At 38.7% G+C, this 21,546-nt stretch overlaps 1 protein-coding gene and 1 non-coding gene across 2 annotated transcripts; one reads left to right on the plus strand and one right to left on the minus strand.

The window, feature by feature from the left end:
* Positions 1 to 785: 785 nt before the first annotated feature.
* LOC146946944 (uncharacterized) lies at positions 786 to 7,317 on the plus strand. Its single transcript, XM_085744734.1, has one exon. The coding sequence runs from the start codon at positions 2,325 to 2,327 to the stop codon at positions 6,105 to 6,107; it is 3,783 nt and encodes a 1,260-aa protein (XP_085600860.1). The 5' UTR covers positions 786 to 2,324; the 3' UTR covers positions 6,108 to 7,317.
* On the minus strand, positions 2,089 to 2,194 carry LOC146946945 (small nucleolar RNA R71). The gene has a single exon (XR_015029508.1). It is a non-coding gene; the product is annotated as a small nucleolar RNA R71 (small nucleolar RNA).
* Positions 7,318 to 21,546: the final 14,229 nt, after the last annotated feature.

The following is a 21,546-nucleotide window of genomic DNA, read 5'->3' on the forward strand; positions in this document are numbered from 1 at the left end:
GATTAGTTATTTTGCAAAAAGGTCTAAGTATTTAGCAATTGTTTTATCATTTGTTAAGAAAATAAAAGGGAAAATTCAATGGGATTTTGATCCCAAGGTTTCTTTGGAAAAATATTTGAATGAAGTTGTTCACATTTTTTGAAAAGAGAATTTTTCTCAGTATCGTGATTCCTAAGCATACATCTAAAGCATACATTCCCTAAACATACATCTAAAGTATCCATGTGATGTGTGTGCATGTGTGATAACACGCAAAATACATTGTCTAAATAGTTTAATTTTTATTTATTTTAGGGTCGTTTATTGTGTTTTGTATGTCTTCTGCCTAGTATTTTGTTGTGTTTCAGGTAACAAGGGTGTCAAAGGTAAAAGAATCAAGAAGGAGGTGAAAAGAGAAAATTGAACTACTACGGTCAGCCCATCCGCAGCTAATGACATCATGCTGATGTCACAGCCAATTGAGATCAGCAAGAAAGAAAATCACGCTACAGATTTCCTAGTTTCCTGCAAAAGAAATCAGCTTTTATCCCAATCCTTTCCCACATCTTGGGGAGCAAGTTTGAGTAATCCAGTTGCAAATTCAATGATATAAAAGGAGTGCAGCTGATCAGAAAAGGAGGACGTTTTTAGCATCCAGTTTTTAGCTTCTAAGTTTTCACAATTTCAGAAGAAGAAAAACAACTTTTGCACTTTAGCTTAATTTAGATTTCCTCTTGTTTGCACTTTAGCTTAATTATTTGCTTTTAGTATGAATAAATTAACACGTTGTATGTTCAATATAACTATGTGTGAGTAGTTTTATTTGAGTCCAAAACGAGGTTCCGTCGTACCGACGGAACTCAAGTAAATTACGCGCTTCTTCTAGTGTAACGAGAATTTAAACAATTGTTTTGAAAAATTCTGTCTTGAAATTGTTAAAAGTGTACTACGAAAGTAGAGACACAGAGATATCGTTTACGCATCGAAAGAGCGAAAACGATATCCAACATAGAAAAATATCAAGTTTTTAATCGAAAAGGTTAAAGCGAAAGCATTTCTTTTCCTTTAATTAAGAGTTTATTGAATTTAGAAAAAAAGAATTTTTAGGCCTGTAATTATACGCTACGAAAGTAGGTGTTTTACGCGTCTAAAAACTCCGTCAACGTGTTGCGAAAGCAAACGTTGTCTCTTGTTCGAAAAATTCTACAAGAAGTTTTAATTCTCTCGTTACCATTTAATTGGCGCAACAATTTACTTGAGTGACGGAAGTTGACGGTAACCGTCGTTTTGGCCTCTACTCGTCCATTAATTAATTAAAGTTTTTTTTATTCCGTGCAAATTCCAAAATATTTTGACTTCGCCTTAGATAAACACAGTAACAACGAACTTCGGTACTTGTTAAATTGGTCTCTGTGGATACGATACTTTTTATACTAAAACCGACATAGCCGTACACTTGCATCCCTGTCAAGTTTTTGGCGCCGTTGCCGGGGACCAATTTTTGGCAATATCGCTACTCCGTTGTTACACCGTTTAGACTAAGGCCCTTTTATTTATTTATTTATTTATTTTATTTTTTTAAAAAAAAAAAAAAACTTTGCATGCGAAAAACCCGAAGTGCCGAAAATCTAGTCAGCTACGTTGACGAAATTGAGCGCTACTTTCGAGCTAGGCGCCGATTGTTATTCGATACCCCGTCGCAGTCTGAGACTCAATCAGAAATGGGCGACAACAACAACGATAACCGGCCACTGAAGGATTTCGATGTGCCCTCTGAGGAGGAGCCTCATACGAGCATTGTTCGCCCTGCCATTGCGGCGAATAACTTCGAGCTCAAACCCTCCTTAGTGCAGATAATTCAGCAAAATCAGTTCTCCGGAAACCCAACGGAGGACCCGAACTTGCACCTTGCTACCTTTGTGAGGTTCGCTGAGACGCTGAAAGTGAATGGCGTCGACCCTGAAGCCATTCGTTTACGTTTATTCCCTTTCTCCCTCAGGGACAGAGCCAGCGCATGGCTTAATTCCCTGCCGTCAAATTCCATAACGACATGGAATGAATTAAAAAAGGCGTTCCTCGCTAGGTATTTCCCGCCGAGCAAAACGGCACAGTTGAGGAAGCTAATTACTTGCTTTAGGCAGAAAGACGGAGAGTCGCTCTTTGAAGCGTGGGAGAGATACAAGGATCTTTTGAGAGCTTGCCCGCATCATGGGTTGGAAAAGTGGCTGATCATCCATACCTTTTACAATGGTCTCCTCTATAACACAAGGATGACTATAGATGCCGCTGCAGGAGGAGCTCTAATGAACAAGCCGTTTGCTGAGGCTTGAGGCCTGATCGAGGATATGGCCCAGAACCATTACCAATGGGGGAGCGAACGCGCTCTAGCTGAAAAAGGTCAGCCCAAGGCAGGGATGTATGAGGTTAGCAGTTTTGATCATCTGAGCGCTAAAGTTGATGCGCTATATAAAAAGATAGATAGTCTAACCATCACTCCACCTGCACCCGTGGCCGCTGTGGCCCCTAACTGTGAGATTTGCGGGACACTTGGACACACCCCTACTGAGTGTCATCTGTTAGTCGCTCCGGACCAGGCAAACTACGCGCATGGGAACCCGTATGGACAAAGAAATCCTAACTTACCATATAAAAATAACAATCCCACTTATGCGCAAAATCTTGCACCCATTGCACCCCCTGGTTTCCAAGGTCAAAGAGGAGCCCCTGTTACTCCTCAAAAGTCTAACCTAGAACTGATGATGGAAAATTTCGTCATGTCACAGTCCCAACAAAACAAGGAGTTCCTGAATCAAAACATTCACACGAATGAAATGATTAAGCAGCTTGCATCTAAGGTTGACACGTTGGCCACCCATAACAAAATGTTGGAAACGCAAATTGCACAAGTGGCCCAACAACGAGCAGCTGCACCTTCAGGAACTTTCCCTGCGCAACCTCAACCAAATCTAAAAGGGGAGCTGAATGCTGTTACCTTGCGTAGTGGAAAAGATTTAGGGAACCCTAGTGAGAGGGAAGGTGCTGTGAAAGAGTCGGTGCCTACTGAAAGTGAGGAAATCTTAGAGAGAAAGGAGGGAGTGGAGGAAGAAAAAGAGAAACCCTATGTACCTCCACCTCCCTACAAACCTCCGATCCCATTTCCTCAGAGACTTGCTAAGTCAAAGAGTGAGGGTCAGTTTAAGAAATTCATGGAGCTCTTGAAGAAGCTCCAAGTAAATATCCCTTTCACAGAGGCAATTAGTCAAATGCTCTCTTATGCCAAGTTTCTAAAAGAAATTTTGACAAATAAGAGAAAAATCAATGACGATGATACAGTAGCACTCACCAAAGAGTGTAGCGCTATCATCCAGAATAAGATGCCACCCAAATTAAAAGATCCAGGGAGTTTTTCAATTCCCTGCGTTATTGGTAACTACGTCATCGATAAAGCGCTCTGTGATTTGGGTGCTAGTGTGAGTCTTATGCCCCTTTCCATCTGCAAGAGACTCAACCTAGGAGAGCTAAAACCGACCAGGATGTCTCTACAACTAGCTGATCGATCTATCAAGTACCCGGTAGGAATACTGGAGGATGTACCGTTGAGAATCGGCCAGTTGTACATTCCCACCGACTTTGTGGTAATGGACATCACTGAAGACTCGTTTATCCTAATCCTCTTAGGCAGACCTTTCCTAGCTACGGCTGGTGCTATCATAGATGTAAAGAAAGGAAAACTTACCTTTGAGGTCGGGGATGAAAAGATCGAGTTCATCCTGTCTAAATTCATGAAAAACCCCTCCATTAACGACACGGCTTGCTTAGTTGATATAATTGATGAATGCATTAAGGAGCATGCGTCAGGACCACCTCCCACTAAGGGAATGGACGTGTCCTTGACTGAAACTGAGGTAGAAGAGGCAAGTCCCCATCAAGAAGAATTGGATGTAAATCCGGTTTATCAAAATAAATGCCTCACCCTTCTTCCTGCTCCGACTCAAGAGCAGCCGAAAGTCGAAATGAAAGAGTTACCTAAAAACCTTAGGTATGAATTTCTAGGACCTAACCGACCAGTCATTGTGAGTGCCGACTTAGGAGAGGGTGAAACTGAGAAATTACTTGTTGTATTAAGAAAATACCCGGAAGCTATAGGGTACTCAATTGATGACCTCAAAGGTATTAGCCCTTCAATTTGTATGCATAAAATTTTATTTGAAGAGGACTATAAACCATCTAGAGAACATCAAAGAAGGTTGAACCCGAACATGAGTGAGGTTGGTAAAAAAGAAGTACTGAAGCTTCTGGATGCCGGGGTGATATACCCCATCTCTGACAGTAAGTGGGTGAGTCCAGTTCATGTAGTACCAAAGAAAGGAGGGATGACAGTGGTGAAGAATGAAATGGGAGAGTCTGTGGCCACACGTACAACCACTGGATGGCGTATGTGTATTGACTACAGGAAATTGAACAAGGCCACAAGGAACGACCACTTCCCTCTCCCGTTCATAGACCAAATGCTTGAGCGCCTAGCTAAGCATTCCCATTTTTGCTATCTTGATGGTTACTCGGGATTCTTTCAGATCCTTATCCACCCGAGTGACCAAGAAAAGACGACCTTCACATGCCCTTATGGAACATTTGCCTATCGACGAATGCCTTTCGGGCTATGCAATGCGCCTGCCACCTTTCAGAGATGCATGATGGCAATCTTTGGAGATTTCCTAGAGGACATTATGGAAGTCTTCATGGATGACTTTTCAGTATGCGGGCCAAACTTTGACGGTTGTCTGAGTAATTTGGACAAAGTTCTGGAGAGATGTGTAAAAGTCAACCTAGTGCTGAACTGGGAAAAATGTCATTTCATGGTAAAGGAAGGCATAGTCCTCGGACACGTAGTGTCAGAACGAGGAATAGAGGTTGACAGAGCAAAGATCGAAGTGATTGAGAGGCTAACACCTCCCACAACAGTGAAAGAAGTTCGAAGCTTTCTAGGTCATGCTGGTTTTTACCGGCGTTTCATTAAGGATTTCTCTAAGATAACTAAGCCTCTTACAGGCTTGCTCATGAAGGACGCAGAGTTCATCTTTGATGAACAATGCCTTGAGTCTTTCCATAAGCTCAAGCAAGCACTAATCTCCGCACCTATAATGCAACCTCTAGATTGGAGTCTTCCCTTTGAGATTATGTGCGATGCGAGCGATTATGCAGTAGGTGCTGTCTTAGGACAACGGAAGGATAAAAAGATGCATGCGATTTATTATGCCAGCAGAACCTTAGATGAAGCTCAAATAAATTATGCTACTACTGAGAAAGAGCTTCTGGCCATTGTCTATGCTATTGACAAATTTCGATCTTACTTGGTAGGTTCGAAAATTATTGTCTACACTGACCATGCCGCCATAAGGTATCTGTTGAGCAAGAAAGACGCAAAGCCCAGGTTGATTCGATGGATTCTGCTACTACAAGAGTTTGATCTTGAGATTCGTGATAAAAAAGGAACAGAGAATGTGGTAGCAGGCCATTTGTCTAGGTTGAGTGACCTCAAGCGAGAGGAGTTACCTTTGGATGACTCTTTCCCTGATGATAGGCTGATAGCGTCCGTAAAGACTGTGGCACCTTGGTATGCTGACTTCGTCAACTACCTTGCCGCTGGGGTCCTACCCCCAGACATGGACTATCAGCGGAAGAAAAAGTTCTTCAATGATCTAAAGCAATATTACTGGGATGAGCCCCTCCTTTTCAAGCGAGGCGCAGACGGTATCTTCCGTCGTTGCATTCCAGAGGAAGAGGTCGAGAGTGTTCTTACCCATTGTCATGCGTCCCCCTATGGTGGGCACGCCAGCACATCCAAAACGGCTTACAAGATCCTCCAAGCAGGACTCTACTGGCCTAATATCTTTAAGGATGTCCACGCGTTCGTTGCAAGTTGTGACCAGTGCCAGCGCACCGGGAACATCTCCAAAAGGCATGATATGCCACTTAAGAATATCCTAGAGGTCGAAATCTTCGATGTGTGGGGCATTGACTTCATGGAACCCTTCCCGTCCTCCATGGGAAACCAATACATACTCGTCGCAGTGGACTATGTGTCAAAATGGATCGAGGCCATCGCCTCTCCTACCAATGATACATGAGTTGTGATTAAAATGTTTAAGAAAATAATCTTCCCTAGATTCGGAGTCCCAAGGCTGGTCATAAGTGATGGTGGATCTCACTTCATCTCGAGGCAATTTGAAAATTTGCTTCAGAAGTATGGAGTGAAGCACAGAGTCGCAACCCCGTATCATCCACAAACAAGCGGCCAAGTGGAAGTCTCTAACCGAGAAATTAAGTCCATCCTTGAGAAAACTATCTCAACTTCTAGGAAGGACTGGGCCGCCAAGCTTGATGATGCACTCTGGGCTTATAGAACTGCCTACAAGACGCCTATTGAGACTACACCTTTCAAACTAGTCTATGGGAAGTCTTGCCATCTTCCGGTGGAACTTGAGCATAAAGCCTATTGGGCTATTAAAGCCCTTAACATGGATTACAAAGCCGCCGGGGGAAAAAGGGTATTAGAGTTGAATGAGTTAGAAGAGCTGAGATTAGACGCCTACGAGAATGCCAAGATTTACAAAGAAAGAACAAAAAAATGGCATGACAGGCGTCTAATCAGGAGAGAATTTAAAGAGGGGGAGCTTGTGTTACTGTTTAACTCCAGGTTGAAATTATTCCCTGGGAAGCTCCGCTCTCGTTGGTCCGGGTCATTTCAAGTGAAAAAAGTTATGCCGTCTGGCGCAATCGAAGTGTGGAGTGAATCCACCGGCCCATTTACTGTGAATGGCCAGAGGTTAAAACATTACACCTCTGGGAGGATGTTGAGAAAGGCGTTTGTTACGCCTTAACAAAACCCTGAAAGCTGAGTAAGGCGTCGAGTTACCGACGTTAAATGAAGCGCTGCGTGGGAGGCAACCCACAGTTTTTATTTATTGACCTTATTTTTATGTTTATTTTTTGTTTAAGAAATAAAAAGATCAGTCAGAGTTGGCAAGGATAGGTGGCATGTCCCAAAGACAAAAGAAGAAAAATTTTGGCAAGGATATATGGATGATTCAGCATCATGGGATGCCCCCAGATGACGATTGATCTGCTAGGTAGTGTCTTTCCTTTTCTTTTATTTTTATTTTTATTTATTTCCATTGAGGTCAATGTCAGTTTTAAGTGTGGGGGAGGAATTTCCCACCTTAACAGTATAAGTCTTAATTATCGAGTCAATAAAATGTGTAGTTTTTGCTTTGTTGTCTAATTCTCCCGTTTTATGAACCAATAAAATTTCAAAAAATAAAAAAAAATAAAAATAAATTTAAGGCTGAGTTCGATGATGACTTTATGCATGTAGACACCCTTTCCCTTTTTTAAGTTTCACTAAACTCATATCATGTTTCAATGTGAAAATTCTCTTTTTGAGAAAAACACAAAGTTGCAGTCTTTGAGTAAGTGTATGAGTAGGTATTTTAAGGAGCACGTTCTAACTTTAATGGTAACTTAGACCCTTAAAAGTCTTCAGAGTAAAAGTAGTATAAGTTTGTGTGGGAAATAATGTGCTTTATTGTTATAAATTGTTGAACTAAAATGGGGCGGGAGAATGGCACCAACATGTGGAGGAAAGGACACTCCTCTCTGACTTCCTAAATGTGGTGGTGACTCCCTAATTGAACTTAAGTTCCAAATCCCTCAAAAGAGGAAATAAATTCATCAAAGCTAGGGGGAAAGGACACCCTCTCCAAAAAGACTTCCTACGCGGAGATGATAAAAATTTTGCAGCACTGCTTAGGGTGATTTTGAATCTAGGGGGAAAGGACGCCCTCTCCATAAAGACTTCCTATGAGGATAGATAGCCCCTAAGCATCTGCAGCCCCTTGTGCTTAAATTGTTAATCTAATTTTAACTGAATTCCCATCTCTCTTATATGAAATGAAGAAAGGACTTTTCTCGGTTACTTTAGCATTAAGGATAGAACATGTTCCTCATAATATCTCTTACACAGGCACAATAAAAAGCTGGCCTCCACACACACACTCACTTGAAACTGTTGTAGGGTTGATGTGATCCTTGAAAAGTGTTTAGGTTGTGATAAATGCATCCTGAGAATAAAGCCTTGAAAAATAAAAATGCAATTGATTTTTAGTTCATTCTGTTTTTCTGAATTATGTTGTTGTCGTCCTTTGCTTTTTGCTTGAGGACAAGCAATGGTTCAAGTGTGGGGGAGTTTGATAACACGCAAAATACATTGTCTAAAGAGTTTAATTTTTATTTATTTTAGGGTCGTTTATTGTGTTTTGTATGTCTTCTGCCTAGTATTTTGTTGTGTTTCAGGTAACAAGGGTGTCAAAGGTAAAAGAATCAAGAAGGAGGTGAAAAGAGAAAATTGAACTACTACGGTCAGCCCATCCGCAGCTAATGACATCATGCTGATGTCACAGCCAATTGAGATCAGCAAGAAAGAAAATCACGCTACAGATTTCCTAGTTTCCTGCAAAAGAAATCAGCTTTTATCCCAATCCTTTCCCACATCTTGGGGAGCAAGTTTGAGTAATCCAGTTGCAAATTCAATGACATAAAAGGAGTGCAGCTGATCAGAAAAGGAGGACGTTTTTAGCATCCAGTTTTTAGCTTCTAAGTTTTCACAATTTCAGAAGAAGAAAAACAACTTTTGCACTTTAGCTTAATTTAGATTTCCTCTTGTTTTTTTTTTCAATTCAGTTTCGAATAAGAATTATTTCTGCAGACTTATTACTGATTTTCAATTTCAGTTCGCTATAATTGATTGTTTCGAATTCACGTTGTACTGCTCTTGTTTCATCCTCAATTCCAATTTGTTTGTTTTCAATTCATTCACGGTTATATGCTTTATTCTCTAATAAACGGGTTCTACAAAAGGTTCCCAAGTCGCAACCTCTCCTACGTATACCATGGTGCCACGAGACAAACACTCGCTCCATGTTTATCCGTAAGAAGGTCTAACTTGAGTGTAGTATCGCGTGACGACTAAAACTCGAGACAAACACTTGGTTTAGCCTCCGCACTACATCCTAGAAAATGGCCATAGATGGGTTCGGTTATCTACGGTCCATAGCGTCATAGAACAATTGGAAGCAAAGTGCCTAAACGCGACAACACGCGTCGACAACATCACCCCCAAAATGCCTCAGCTATGTGGGATTGATAGCATAATCCAATACACGAGGCAACCCTCGGAATGAATTGTCGATTATATCCCCCCTAAATCCTAAGTTCACTCAGCCCGGCTGTAGGGCTTTAATATTCTCACCTCCACACGTTTGCAAGAATTTAAACATTTATTCACATAAGAAAGCAAATAAAAGAATCAAGTAAAAACAAAAGCGCAAGCGTGAAAATAAAGACTAGGCGTAACTCTGGAATCCCCCCAGCGGAGTCGCCAGCTGTTTTATCTTGGTTTTTTGGGTGTAAAACATTGATTAAGTTTGAACCTTTTTAACCTTTGATATCTCATTTTTTCTTGGGAAGGGAAAAATAAGAAAAAACCCTTGAGAATCGAGGTCCGGGAGTTGTTTTCGTTATAGGAAGGTGTTAGGCACCCATAACGACTATAGTATCCTATAGGAACCGTCTTTACTTTCTACGCACCGCTTTATTTTTAAATGCTATTTGAAAAATGTTATTTACACCTAAGAGTTTGCTAGGTTAAGAATTGGAGGGAGAAGAATGTGTTTGGATTTTTGTTTTATTGGACTTGGAGAAGTTTTGACTTCTTGCCTACATACCCTTTTAAGGGATCAAACTCCATGTAGTTCTCTTCCAAAAAAAAATGTTTTTGTTTTCGTTGGTTGATTTTAATTTTGAAAATGGGATTTTTGAAGAGTAAGAGAGAGAGGCCTCAAGGGCATAGGATTTTGGAAAATGTGAGGTGTGATTAGTTATTTTGCAAAAAGGTCTAAGTATTTAGCAATTGTTTTATCATTTGTTAAGAAAATAAAAGGGAAAATTCAATGGGATTTTGATCCCAAGGTTTCTTTGGAAAAATATTTGAATGAAGTTGTTCACATTTTTTGAAAAGAGAATTTTTCTCAGTATCGTGATTCCTAAGCATACATCTAAAGCATACATTCCCTAAACATACATCTAAAGTATCCATGTGATGTGTGTGCATGTGTGATAACACGCAAAATACATTGTCTAAATAGTTTAATTTTTATTTATTTTAGGGTCGTTTATTGTGTTTTGTATGTCTTCTGCCTAGTATTTTGTTGTGTTTCAGGTAACAAGGGTGTCAAAGGTAAAAGAATCAAGAAGGAGGTGAAAAGAGAAAATTGAACTACTACGGTCAGCCCATCCGCAGCTAATGACATCATGCTGATGTCACAGCCAATTGAGATCAGCAAGAAAGAAAATCACGCTACAGATTTCCTAGTTTCCTGCAAAAGAAATCAGCTTTTATCCCAATCCTTTCCCACATCTTGGGGAGCAAGTTTGAGTAATCCAGTTGCAAATTCAATGATATAAAAGGAGTGCAGCTGATCAGAAAAGGAGGACGTTTTTAGCATCCAGTTTTTAGCTTCTAAGTTTTCACAATTTCAGAAGAAGAAAAACAACTTTTGCACTTTAGCTTAATTTAGATTTCCTCTTGTTTTTTTTTTCAATTCAGTTTCGAATAAGAATTATTTCTGCAGACTTATTACTGATTTTCAATTTCAGTTCGCTATAATTGATTGTTTCGAATTCACGTTGTACTGCTCTTGTTTCATCCTCAATTCCAATTTGTTTGTTTTCAATTCATTCACGGTTATATGCTTTATTCTCTAATAAATTTATTATTAATGTTCTATGGAATTTTCTGGTGCCGTATGATATATATCCTCCATGTTCCCACGCAGCTATTACATTAAATTCTCCATTGCAATTTTCTGAGTTGTTCCACTCGCTACTGAAACTTTATGTTTGGTTTTCTTTACATCCCTGTTCCTATTCTTTTATTTAATTATATTTAGAATTCTGCTACCGAAGGAAGAAGCACCCCTACGTGCTTGTTTCATATTGTTATTTGTTTAGTCATTTGTGTTTTGCAGTACGGTACACCTCATTTAGCAGTCTACGGCAAATTGTTCGAGGGATATATACTCAATTAAAGTGGCCAGATTTTAACAGGTAAAAATTATTTGCTTTTAGTATGAATAAATTAACACGTTGTATGTTCAATATAACTATGTGTGAGTAGTTTTATTTGAGTCCAAAACGAGGTTCCGTCGTACCGACGGAACTCAAGTAAATTACGCGCTTCTTCTAGTGTAACGAGAATTTAAACAATTGTTTTGAAAAATTCTGTCTTGAAATTGTTAAAAGTGTACTACGAAAGTAGAGACACAGAGATATCGTTTACGCATCGAAAGAGCGAAAACGATATCCGACATAGAAAAATATCAAGTTTTTAATCGAAAAGGTTAAAGCGAAAGCATTTCTTTTCCTTTAATTAAGAGTTTATTGAATTTAGAAAAAAAGAATTTTTAGGCCTGTAATTATACGCTACGAAAGTAGGTGTTTTACGCGTCTAAAAACTCCGTCAACGTGTTGCGAAAGCAAACGTTGTCTCTTGTTCGAAAAATTCTACAAGAAGTTTTAATTCTCTCGTTACCATTTAATTGGCGCAACAATTTACTTGAGTGACGGAAGTTGACGGTAACCGTCGTTTTGGCCTCTACTCGTCCATTAATTAATTAAAGTTTTTTTTATTCCGTGCAAATTCCAAAATATTTTGACTTCGCCTTAGATAAACACAGTAACAACGAACTTCGGTACTTGTTAAATTGGTCTCTGTGGATACGATACTTTTTATACTAAAACCGACATAGCCGTACACTTGCATCCCTGTCAAGTTTTTGGCGCCGTTGCCGGGGACCAATTTTTGGCAATATCGCTACTCCGTTGTTACACCGTTTAGACTAAGGCCCTTTTATTTATTTATTTATTTATTTTATTTTTTTTAAAAAAAAAAAAACTTTGCATGCGAAAAACCCGAAGTGCCGAAAATCTAGTCAGCTACGTTGACGAAATTGAGCGCTACTTTCGAGCTAGGCGCCGATTGTTATTCGATACCCCGTCGCAGTCTGAGACTCAATCAGAAATGGGCGACAACAACAACGATAACCGGCCACTGAAGGATTTCGATGTGCCCTCTGAGGAGGAGCCTCATACGAGCATTGTTCGCCCTGCCATTGCGGCGAATAACTTCGAGCTCAAACCCTCCTTAGTGCAGATAATTCAGCAAAATCAGTTCTCCGGAAACCCAACGGAGGAATGCTATAGAAATGAGGAATGCTTATGAATGAATGAAGCATGAAAGGAAAGGGTTAGTAGCATATGGCATAATAGAATAGAAATTATAAGCAAAAGGAACACTAAACAAAGGAGCAAAAACTTGACAAAAAGGTAACAAAACTCTTAACATAAAGGTAGCAAAATATACCTAAAATTGATCATAATATCAAAACAAATATATGACCTATAATCCTCATATCATGACAAGTTTTCAAAGGTTTTGTTATGGGAATAATGTGAGGATTATAAGAACATATTCAAGTCAAGAGTTATGATACATTTTTAGATACATTTGGCACTTTATTTTCACAAACAATTATTTACATGACTTGTAAAACAAGTAACTAACTACAACACATTAACATTCAGTAGAAACACATCAAACACAGATATAAACTCATCACAAATTCACATATCAAAAATCAACAGCATGTATCAAGAATTAGGATCAAGATCATGCAATTTTTCACAAGTTTTAACACTAAATGTCACAAATAAGCAAGAAAATCATCACATTATTTTTTACTAATTTTTAATATGCAAAATCACCACAGGAACATTACAAAATGAACAAGAAACATACATGAATTTTTGTAAATTTTTTAAAGGATTTTTAGGCATAGTAGAGGTGTAAAAAGCAAGACACAGCGTGCAAATAGCAAGAAAAAATAGAGAAAGAATGCAATCCAGTACAAAAACAGACCCAGGACCAAACAACCAGATCCACAATCACCTCAGGAGCTTCAGGGACCGTAGGATTGATCCATGTGGATCAAACCTAGATCCTATGGTGGAGAGTACAGGGGAGTGGACCGGTTTTGAACCGGTCTGGTTCAGTTGCCTATAAAACCCTAAGCATACCGGTTCAAAACATTTCTCACTTCTCTTTCTCTCTCTAAGCCTCTCCTAGAGAGAGGAACTCTACAACTCTCTTCTTCTCCGTTCACCTTCCCTGCCGGTTTCTGCAATGAAACGGCCAGAGAAGATGAAGATTCATCAGAATCTTCATCAACGCCGCCGTGAATTCCAGATTCCGGCGAGTCTTGAACTCCGATCTACATGAACCCAAACCCTAAACTACTCTATTTTTCACACTGATTACGAATATGAACTCTGATTTGGAAAATAAACGGTGAAACGTTGTAGATCTACGTTCGAATTTATGGTTTCAAATATTTTTCAATCTTTTCAAAGTTTTTTCGAAGGAAAAGGTTTCTAAATCACCGATCTACTTTGATTCACCGTTTATTCGTATTCACAAACCTTCGTTGAGCTTCTTGCAATGAAAACGAGAAGGTTTTCGTAATTACCTGAATTGAAATGGAGATTCGAACAAAGAAATCCTCAAGAAAGCTTCAGATTCTTCTGGTGAGTGTTTTGAATCTTCTGGAAACTGAAAATAGATCGGTGAAACTCTTCTTCTTCTTCGTCGGTTCAAAACTTTGCTTCGATCTTTCTTCTTCTCTCTCAAACTCTTCTTCGTGATCGTGGCGAATTCGTCACTGTCTGTGATGAATTCACACTTGAATTGCGAAGAAAATGATTCGGTGATGAAGATTTGATGATGAATCTCTGAGAATCGTTGCAATTTTGTTGAAATTGTGTTGAATTTGTGGTTCTGGAATTTTAGGGTTTGGATTTGGGGATGAATGTTCTTGAACTTTCTGAGTTTTGGATCGTAACTGAATGGAGAGAGAAACCCTGATTCTGTTTGTGATGTGGCGTGTAATGAATGGTGATTGATCTGTGCATTGATGATGTGGCCTTTATATAGGCTGCCATGTGTTCTGATGCTCCAATGAGATGTTGACACCTGGATTAAACCTTAACAACTCGGCCTTGGCTTAAAACTGACTTGAGGGCCTTTCTGCAATTTAACAAACTTAAAGGACCAAACTGCAATTTTGAAAAAGGACTAAAAAACAAAAACTAGAAACTTAAAGGACTGAAATGCAAAACTGCCAAAGGACTAAAATGCAAATTTTAGAAACTCAGAGGACTGAAATGAAATTTAAAATAAAATTGGTTAAAATTGGTAAATTGAAAATAACGTAAAGTGAAACTAAAAATAAAATCAACAAAAGGACTACAATGAACCAACTACCAAATGAGGTACTTTAAAGTAACCTGTCTCTGTCAAAATTTTATGTGAAATGACTAAAATGCCCCTAGGGACTAAACTGACTCAAAATGACTCAAATGCAATTTTTGAAATGGATTTTAACATGGAATTGAAACAAGGATCTATGCAAACAAATTGAAAAGCCTCAGAGACCACTTACAGGGATTAAAATGAGTTTGAATGCAGGAAATGACTAAAATGCCCTTTTTCTTGAATTTTTGCAATTAACATTGAAATAAAATGCAGAGAAATATGCAATTGATCAGAGACAATTTCAAATGACTTGGCATGCAAGAAAAACCCTTTGGATGGCTTGAAATGCAAGAAAACCACAGACAAAATCACAATTAAACATTTTCAAGTAACAGCAGTAATATATGCAGATCAGGGTAAAACAATATTAAATTGGCAATCTCTCAAGGGTAACAAACACATATTAGAGATGGAAAACATTTTGAGCAAGTATTTTTAGGTCCAAAAATTAGGGTATGACACAAGGTTAGAAGCTATCAGAATTCTTCTTGCATATGCTGCACATAAAAGTATTAAACTTTTTCAAATGGATGTTAAAAGTGCATTTTTAAATGGTTTTCTAAATGAGGAAGTTTATGTAAGTCAACCTCCTGGCTTCATAAATAAAGACAAACCAGATCATGTTTTCAAACTCACTAAAGCACTCTATGGTCTTAAACAAGCTCCTAGAGCTTGGTATGACAGACTTAGCACATTTTTAATTGAAAATGGCTTTTCAAGAGGAAAAATTGATACCACACTTTTTAGAAAAACACATAACTCTGATTTACTTATTCTTCAAGTTTATGTGGATGATATCATTTTTGGTGCTACCAAAATAAAAATGTGTGAAGAATTTTCCAACCTCATGCAAAGTGAATTTGAGATGAGCATGATAGGTGAACTTGGTTTCTTCCTTGGTTTACAAATCAAACAATATCCAAATGGAATTTTCATAAGTCAAGAAAAATATGTCAAAGACATTCTTAAGAAATATAAAATGAATGAGGCAAAAATCATGGTCACCCCTATGCATCCATCTTCAAGTTTAGATAAGGATGAGAGTGGAAAATCTATTTCTAAAAAAGAGTATAGAGGCATGATAGGTTCATTGTTATATTTGACTGCTAGCAGACCTGACATAGTGTTTGCAGTAGATTTAAGTGCTAGATTTCAAACATGTGCAAAAGAATCCCATTTAATTGCAGTTAAAAGGATTATTAGATATCTAGTAGGTACTACTGATCTTGGCCTTTGATATAGAAAAGGTTCTAGTTTTGATCTTGTAGCCTATTATGATGCTGATTATGCTAGAGACAAAGTTAAGAGGAAGAGTACAAGTTGCTCCTGTCAATTCTTGGGACAAGCATTGATTGGATGGTCTTGCAGAAAGCAAAACACCATTGCACTCTCCACAACTGAAGTTGAGTATGTATCTGCAGCTAGTTGTTGCTCTCAAATTTTGTGGGTAAGAAATCAGTTAGAAGACTACTCATTAAGGTACACAAGTGTTTCTATTTTTTGTGATAATACAAGTGCAATTAATCTTTCTAAGAATCCTATTCAGCATTCTAGGTCTAAACATATTGAAATAAAGCATCATTTCATTAGAGACCATGTTCAGAAAAAAAAAAATATTGCATTAAGCTTTGTTGATACTGAAAATCAACTAGCTGACATTTTCACAAAACCCCTTGTTGAGTATAGATTCAATTTTCTTAAAGAAAAATTGCAAATCATTAAAAATCCCAATAAAGATTGATCATTAATCACTAAGGGCCTAAAACTTACCTCCTTGATGTTATCTGATTCAATTCAGTAAGATCATTCTTAATCTGAACATTCATCAGAATGTTCAAGAGATCAGAATGTTCATCAGAATGTTCATCTGATAGTACAGGTCAGAATGTTCATATTCATCAGAATGTTCAATACATGGATTCTGGGTCAGAAATCTCAAAGCGTGAGATTTTGTGTTGATTTGATCCAAAAATCTCTCTATAATCTTAAGCATTTAATGTTTGGTTATAAGAAGATAGGTTTAAGGTTTAACCACCATGTAAAACCTTAACCATCAATCAACCTATCCCCTTCTTTTTCCCAAACGGCTAGTTTCTCTCCCCTAGCCACTACTTTTTCAGTTTCATCTTTTCCACTGCAAAAACTGTCAAGTCACTTCTTCTTTCCTCCCTCAACTGAACACGTTTTGGCCCTATAATAACCAACAACTATTCAGATTATTTCCATCACACTTCTACTTTCCAAAACCACTTTTCTTCCATTCACTCTTCAAACAATATCTGCTCTGTTTTCTTACAAGAATGGCAAGAACCAAAACGACATCACGCGCTAGTTCCCAATCACCACCACACGTTGCTGAAGATCAACCCTCTGATCACTCTTCACTCAACGAAACCCCTGTTCATACCGTTCTCCCTAATGTGGTCATTCCTCTGTTTAAACCACCAAAACCTAAATCTTCAAAAAAAATCTATTCCCAAACCAAAACCTAAGGCCACTAGAAGATCAACCAGAATGAAGAAATCTTCATCAACACCTACTACTTCTCACATAGATTTAATCTCTAATGATGAGAAAAAAGAAAATGAAACGGCTTCTGAGGAAGGAACAATCTCTGAAAGAGATGAGTCTGACAAAATAGAGAAAGTTGAGGAAGAACTTTCTGACAAGGGAAAAGGAATTGCTGGAAAAGAAGCAGATTCTGACTGGAGAAACCCTTCTTCAAATGGCTAAAACTGCGAAGAAGGTTTACCAAAGGAGGAAGAAGATTGATGCTGATGCTCTGCCTCTTAAGATTGCTACTGATGCTCTGTCTCTTAAGAAAACTGCTCTAAAAGTAGAAACATAAGAGAATGTTGAGGAAGAAGCCCCTTCTAGGAAAAGAGGGAAAGGCAAGGACATTGCCATACTTGCATCTGCTCTAAAAGTTCAAAACTTGGAAAAAATGGCTACTAGGCCATTAAGCAGAGCAAAATACTTTGATTATGAAAGTCTCAAAACAAAGGGATGGAACATAGAAGAGTTCACAGATCCTCAAGGATGGTCAGGGTTTGTGTCTACACAAGAACAAACCTTTGAGGACTTGGTGAAAGAATTTTATGCATCAATGAGAGTAAAGGAAGAAAAATGAGAAAAAGTCCTAGAGTCCACAGTCAAAGGAGTGAAATTCCAAGTCACTCAAGACTCTCTCTCTCAAGCATTCTGAATATTCCCAATCAAGGTAACCAACTCTTTAACACTTGGTTATCTAGCATAGATGTTACACGTGAACAACTCATCCTAGAGTACACAAAACCAGACCTTGACTTTAACTCCACAAACCTCAAAGATGCACCCAAAATCCTTCATAACATGATTAGGCATACATTATTACCCATATGTGGATCCTTTGATACCATCACTGATTTGGATCTATGCATTCTTTATCATCTTATGAACAAGACTCCTCTCAATCTCTGCGATGTCATGATTCAATACATGATTGACCAGTGCTTCTCTATCAAGCAAAAGGTTGTTGGTCTACCATATGGGATGAATCTCACAACCATCTTCAAAGATGTTGGTGTTTCTCTAGATGGAGAAGAAGGTCAAGATACCTTCATAAAGTTCACAGCTAAAACCATAAGCCAACTACGCCTCACTTCTTCCAACATGCCCATCCCTCAGAAGACTGGATCAGTAAAGAGACTTGCTGATCAGAAAGTTTAAGAAGTCAGGAAGAAACAAAAATCTGACAAGCCTGCCAAGAGGGAAATTGGATCAAGCTCTCTCAAAACTGAGAAAGGGAAACCTACTCCAGCTCAAGAAGTCTTTGATCATGTTGCTGAACATGCAAGAGAGTTGGTTGAGGCAAACAGTCAACAATTTGAAGTTATGCTTGCTAGGAAAGATGTTGAGAATGTTGGAGAATCTGCTGAAGGTCATCAGAAAGTTGAAGACCCTTCCAATAAAGGTGTTGAAGTACCTTCTGGAGATTTAAGAGTTGAAGAAAATACTGAGCAACATGCTCAGAATGTTGATAATGATACACAGGAAGTTGCTGAAATCCTGGCACCAAACACTCTTGGAAGTGAAAATCAACAAATGGAGGTTGATAATGAAGTTCAAGAGAATGTTGGAACTCATTATGACTTCGATCTTAACATTGAAGACACTACAAATGATCTCTACAATGAGAATTTTCAAGATGCTCAGGGAGAAGACATTCAGCAAAATGATCAGAATGTTCAAAACAACACTGATCAGAATGTGCAGGAGAATGTAGCTCAGAATGTTCACAATGCACCTGTTGAGCAGCAGTCAGCAGATCCCAATCCATTGGATTCAGGATCTTTGCTGTAATATCCCGTCTGTCAGTGTTTGAACTGTATCAGTCGATCGTCCCAGAGAACTTATTTTGAAAGAAAATTTAATGGAGAATATTCATTAGGTAATATCAGCTTATTACGGATTAAGTATCAGAGGCGTATATAACACGCTTAAGTCAAGGGTATTTTGGTAATTGCGCACTCAAAGGATATTTATTTTGGAAAAGGCCCAAAATATCTCATTCTCTTCTTTCCTTTCTCTCTCTAAGTTGGAGAAAGACTTGTGCTCTCCCTTCTCTCTTCTCCATCGATCTCCCTCCTTCTCATCACCTCACCACTTCATCAAAACTACTTCTTCACATGGCATGCTTCTAGATTATGTTTCTCATCATCTCTTAAGCTTGGGGTTTTGTTTGATTCCTCTTTTCTTCCTTTCAAGAATGGATTCAAGTTAGGGTTTTGATCAAGTTGGAAGTTGAAGCATGTTTTGGTGTAAGCTATGGTTTATTCATGGTTAAGAAACAAAGAGGAAGATGATTGAAGATTGATTGGTGAGCTAAGGCCATGGATGTGAACAAATTAAGAACTATGGTTTTTTGAATAAAGCTTTGGGTTGGATTTGAGATGAGCTAGCAAGGATGAAGATGTTATGGATTGCAAGAAAACAACAAGAGTGAGATGGTTTGATCAATAAAGCAATAAGGACCACAAAGCTAGGGTTTTGAGGCATGAAAGGAAGTTGATGCTTGGAAGCTTTTGGGAATCAAGTGTAATCTTTTAGGTGAGTTCCTTAGATAGATTTCCCACCTTGAGTTTATGTTATTGACTTGTAAGATAAGAAATGAATTGTAGGGTTTACATATAGTGTGTAAGCACCCCTTTTTATGTTATGCTTGATATACTTGCCAACGCTTGCCATTCAAATGTTTTACAAGTTTCCTATGACCTCTAGAATCATACTATGCATAAAGATATTTGGTTTTGAGGCTCTTGGGTCAAGAACACCTTTTATGCAGGGCTGGACTGTCATAGCTCGCCTCGCGAGCAAGTGAGCTCGCCATGGCGAGCAAGACAACCGAACTAGGGGTACTGCTCGCCCCTAGCTCGCCTCGCGAGTAATGCAACTCGCCACGGCAAGTAATGCTGCTCGCCTCGCGAGCAAGACAGTGCTTACGGCATTGTTTGCTCGCCTCAGGTCTTGTTGACGTCCTTTAAGCTGGTGTTACCCAAGCAGTCTTTTATGAAATAAACCCCTCAATCCAAGATTCTATTGGCTAATTTTAAGTAAAGTTTTCTTGAGAAGAAGCAAGTAATTGGCATAGTTAGCAAAGCATGGCAAAGAAAGAATGTTAAGCTAAGAACGGGTAGCAAGTCAACCGTTAAGGAAGGGAATCAAAGTAGAGCCTTTACATAGTTGTCAAGAAATAGAATAGAAAGCTAGACATTAGAAGTATGCTTGATAAGTGTGGTGTGATATAAGTATTATCCCTGCATAAGAGTTAAGTGCCATACGAGTATGGCAAGACGTGAATCGATTGATATCTATTCACAAGTAGGTTAAGCAAGCATTAAGCTTACCTCTAGTGGGACCGTTTAAGGATCCGAGGTAAAAGCGAAGGCATGTTTAAGTTTATTTTTCATGCATAAGACTAAGACTTTTAAGAAAGAAAGAGTGTCATGTCTCTTGTTATCCAAATTGGATTCAAGGGGTTCCCTAAGGGGAATGGTTAAGCCGCAAGGGAGCCGCATTTCACTAAGCTAAGGTGTCGTGTCTTTTGTATTCCATCCAAGGTTGGGTACAAAAGGTTCTCCAAGGGGAACGGGGTAAGCCGTAAGGGACCCGCACGTTCACTAAGGGAGTCCGGTGCGCTCTTGCTAAGCATTTCACCGGTAGTAAGGGATTATCTTCCGGGGTTACTCCACTCGGGACTAATCCATAAAATGAATTCAAGATAATTGTTTGTACACGCTAACATAATCAATGAAGCTGACTATGCATATTTATCATACATTTATGTGTGTTGTGTCATAGAGCCTTGGCATAGACTGTCAAGAACTAGAAAGAATAAGTAAGTAGAAAGTCCAGAGCTAGCAAGCTAGAAAGAGTCACTTTTGTGGCAAGAGATGATATGTTGTTAGATGCAACATATTCAAGTATTCAAATAAGCAAGTTCAGAGAGTTATACCGACGACGATCATAGGTTTCCCCTAATTGTCCGGTTTAGAGTTGTGTCATGACTTTAGCAAGTGAAGGCATTGATGCGTAATTCGTATCTTGGCATTGCGGTTTTAGTTTCCCCTTAACCGCCATGACACGTGTAAGATGAGAAGCCTATAACAAGTTAGATAAGCCTATGATGGGTCTAGCATGCATTACCGTCTAGGGAAGCAAGACTCCACACACATATAATCAACCGTCAGGTTGTATTGTAGACACGTGGCGACGATAGGTTTTCCCTTGAGGTTGCCTATAGCCTAGGGTTAGGTGGAACTCACTGAGACATTATGTCTCATCCCAATCATTATTTGTTTCAGATAAGCAGGATGTTTATGCATGATCGGAGCCGGATGGAAATTACTTTAAGGGTTCGTTCGTAAAGCTGCAGGGTGATATGGACATTAAGGATGTAATTTTTATGTATGGATGAATGTATTGTATTATGATTTATACGAACGTGACTTGATGTAAATATTATTCATTCAGGAAAATTTTATATTGTATATTTTAATGTATCCAGTACCAATATTAACGCACGTGCCAGACTTTCTAGATAC

The sequence above is a fragment of the Medicago sativa genome, chromosome 2 (genome assembly GCF_051527215.1).
Source record: "Medicago sativa cultivar Bolivia chromosome 2, Bolivia_mono, whole genome shotgun sequence".
Lineage (NCBI taxonomy): Eukaryota > Viridiplantae > Streptophyta > Magnoliopsida > Fabales > Fabaceae > Medicago > Medicago sativa.

Excerpts from the sequence above, each read along its gene's own strand:
- LOC146946944 (XM_085744734.1), top strand. The coding sequence starts at position 2,325 with ATGGCCCAGAACCATTACCAATGGGGGAGCGAACGCGCTCTAGCTGAA.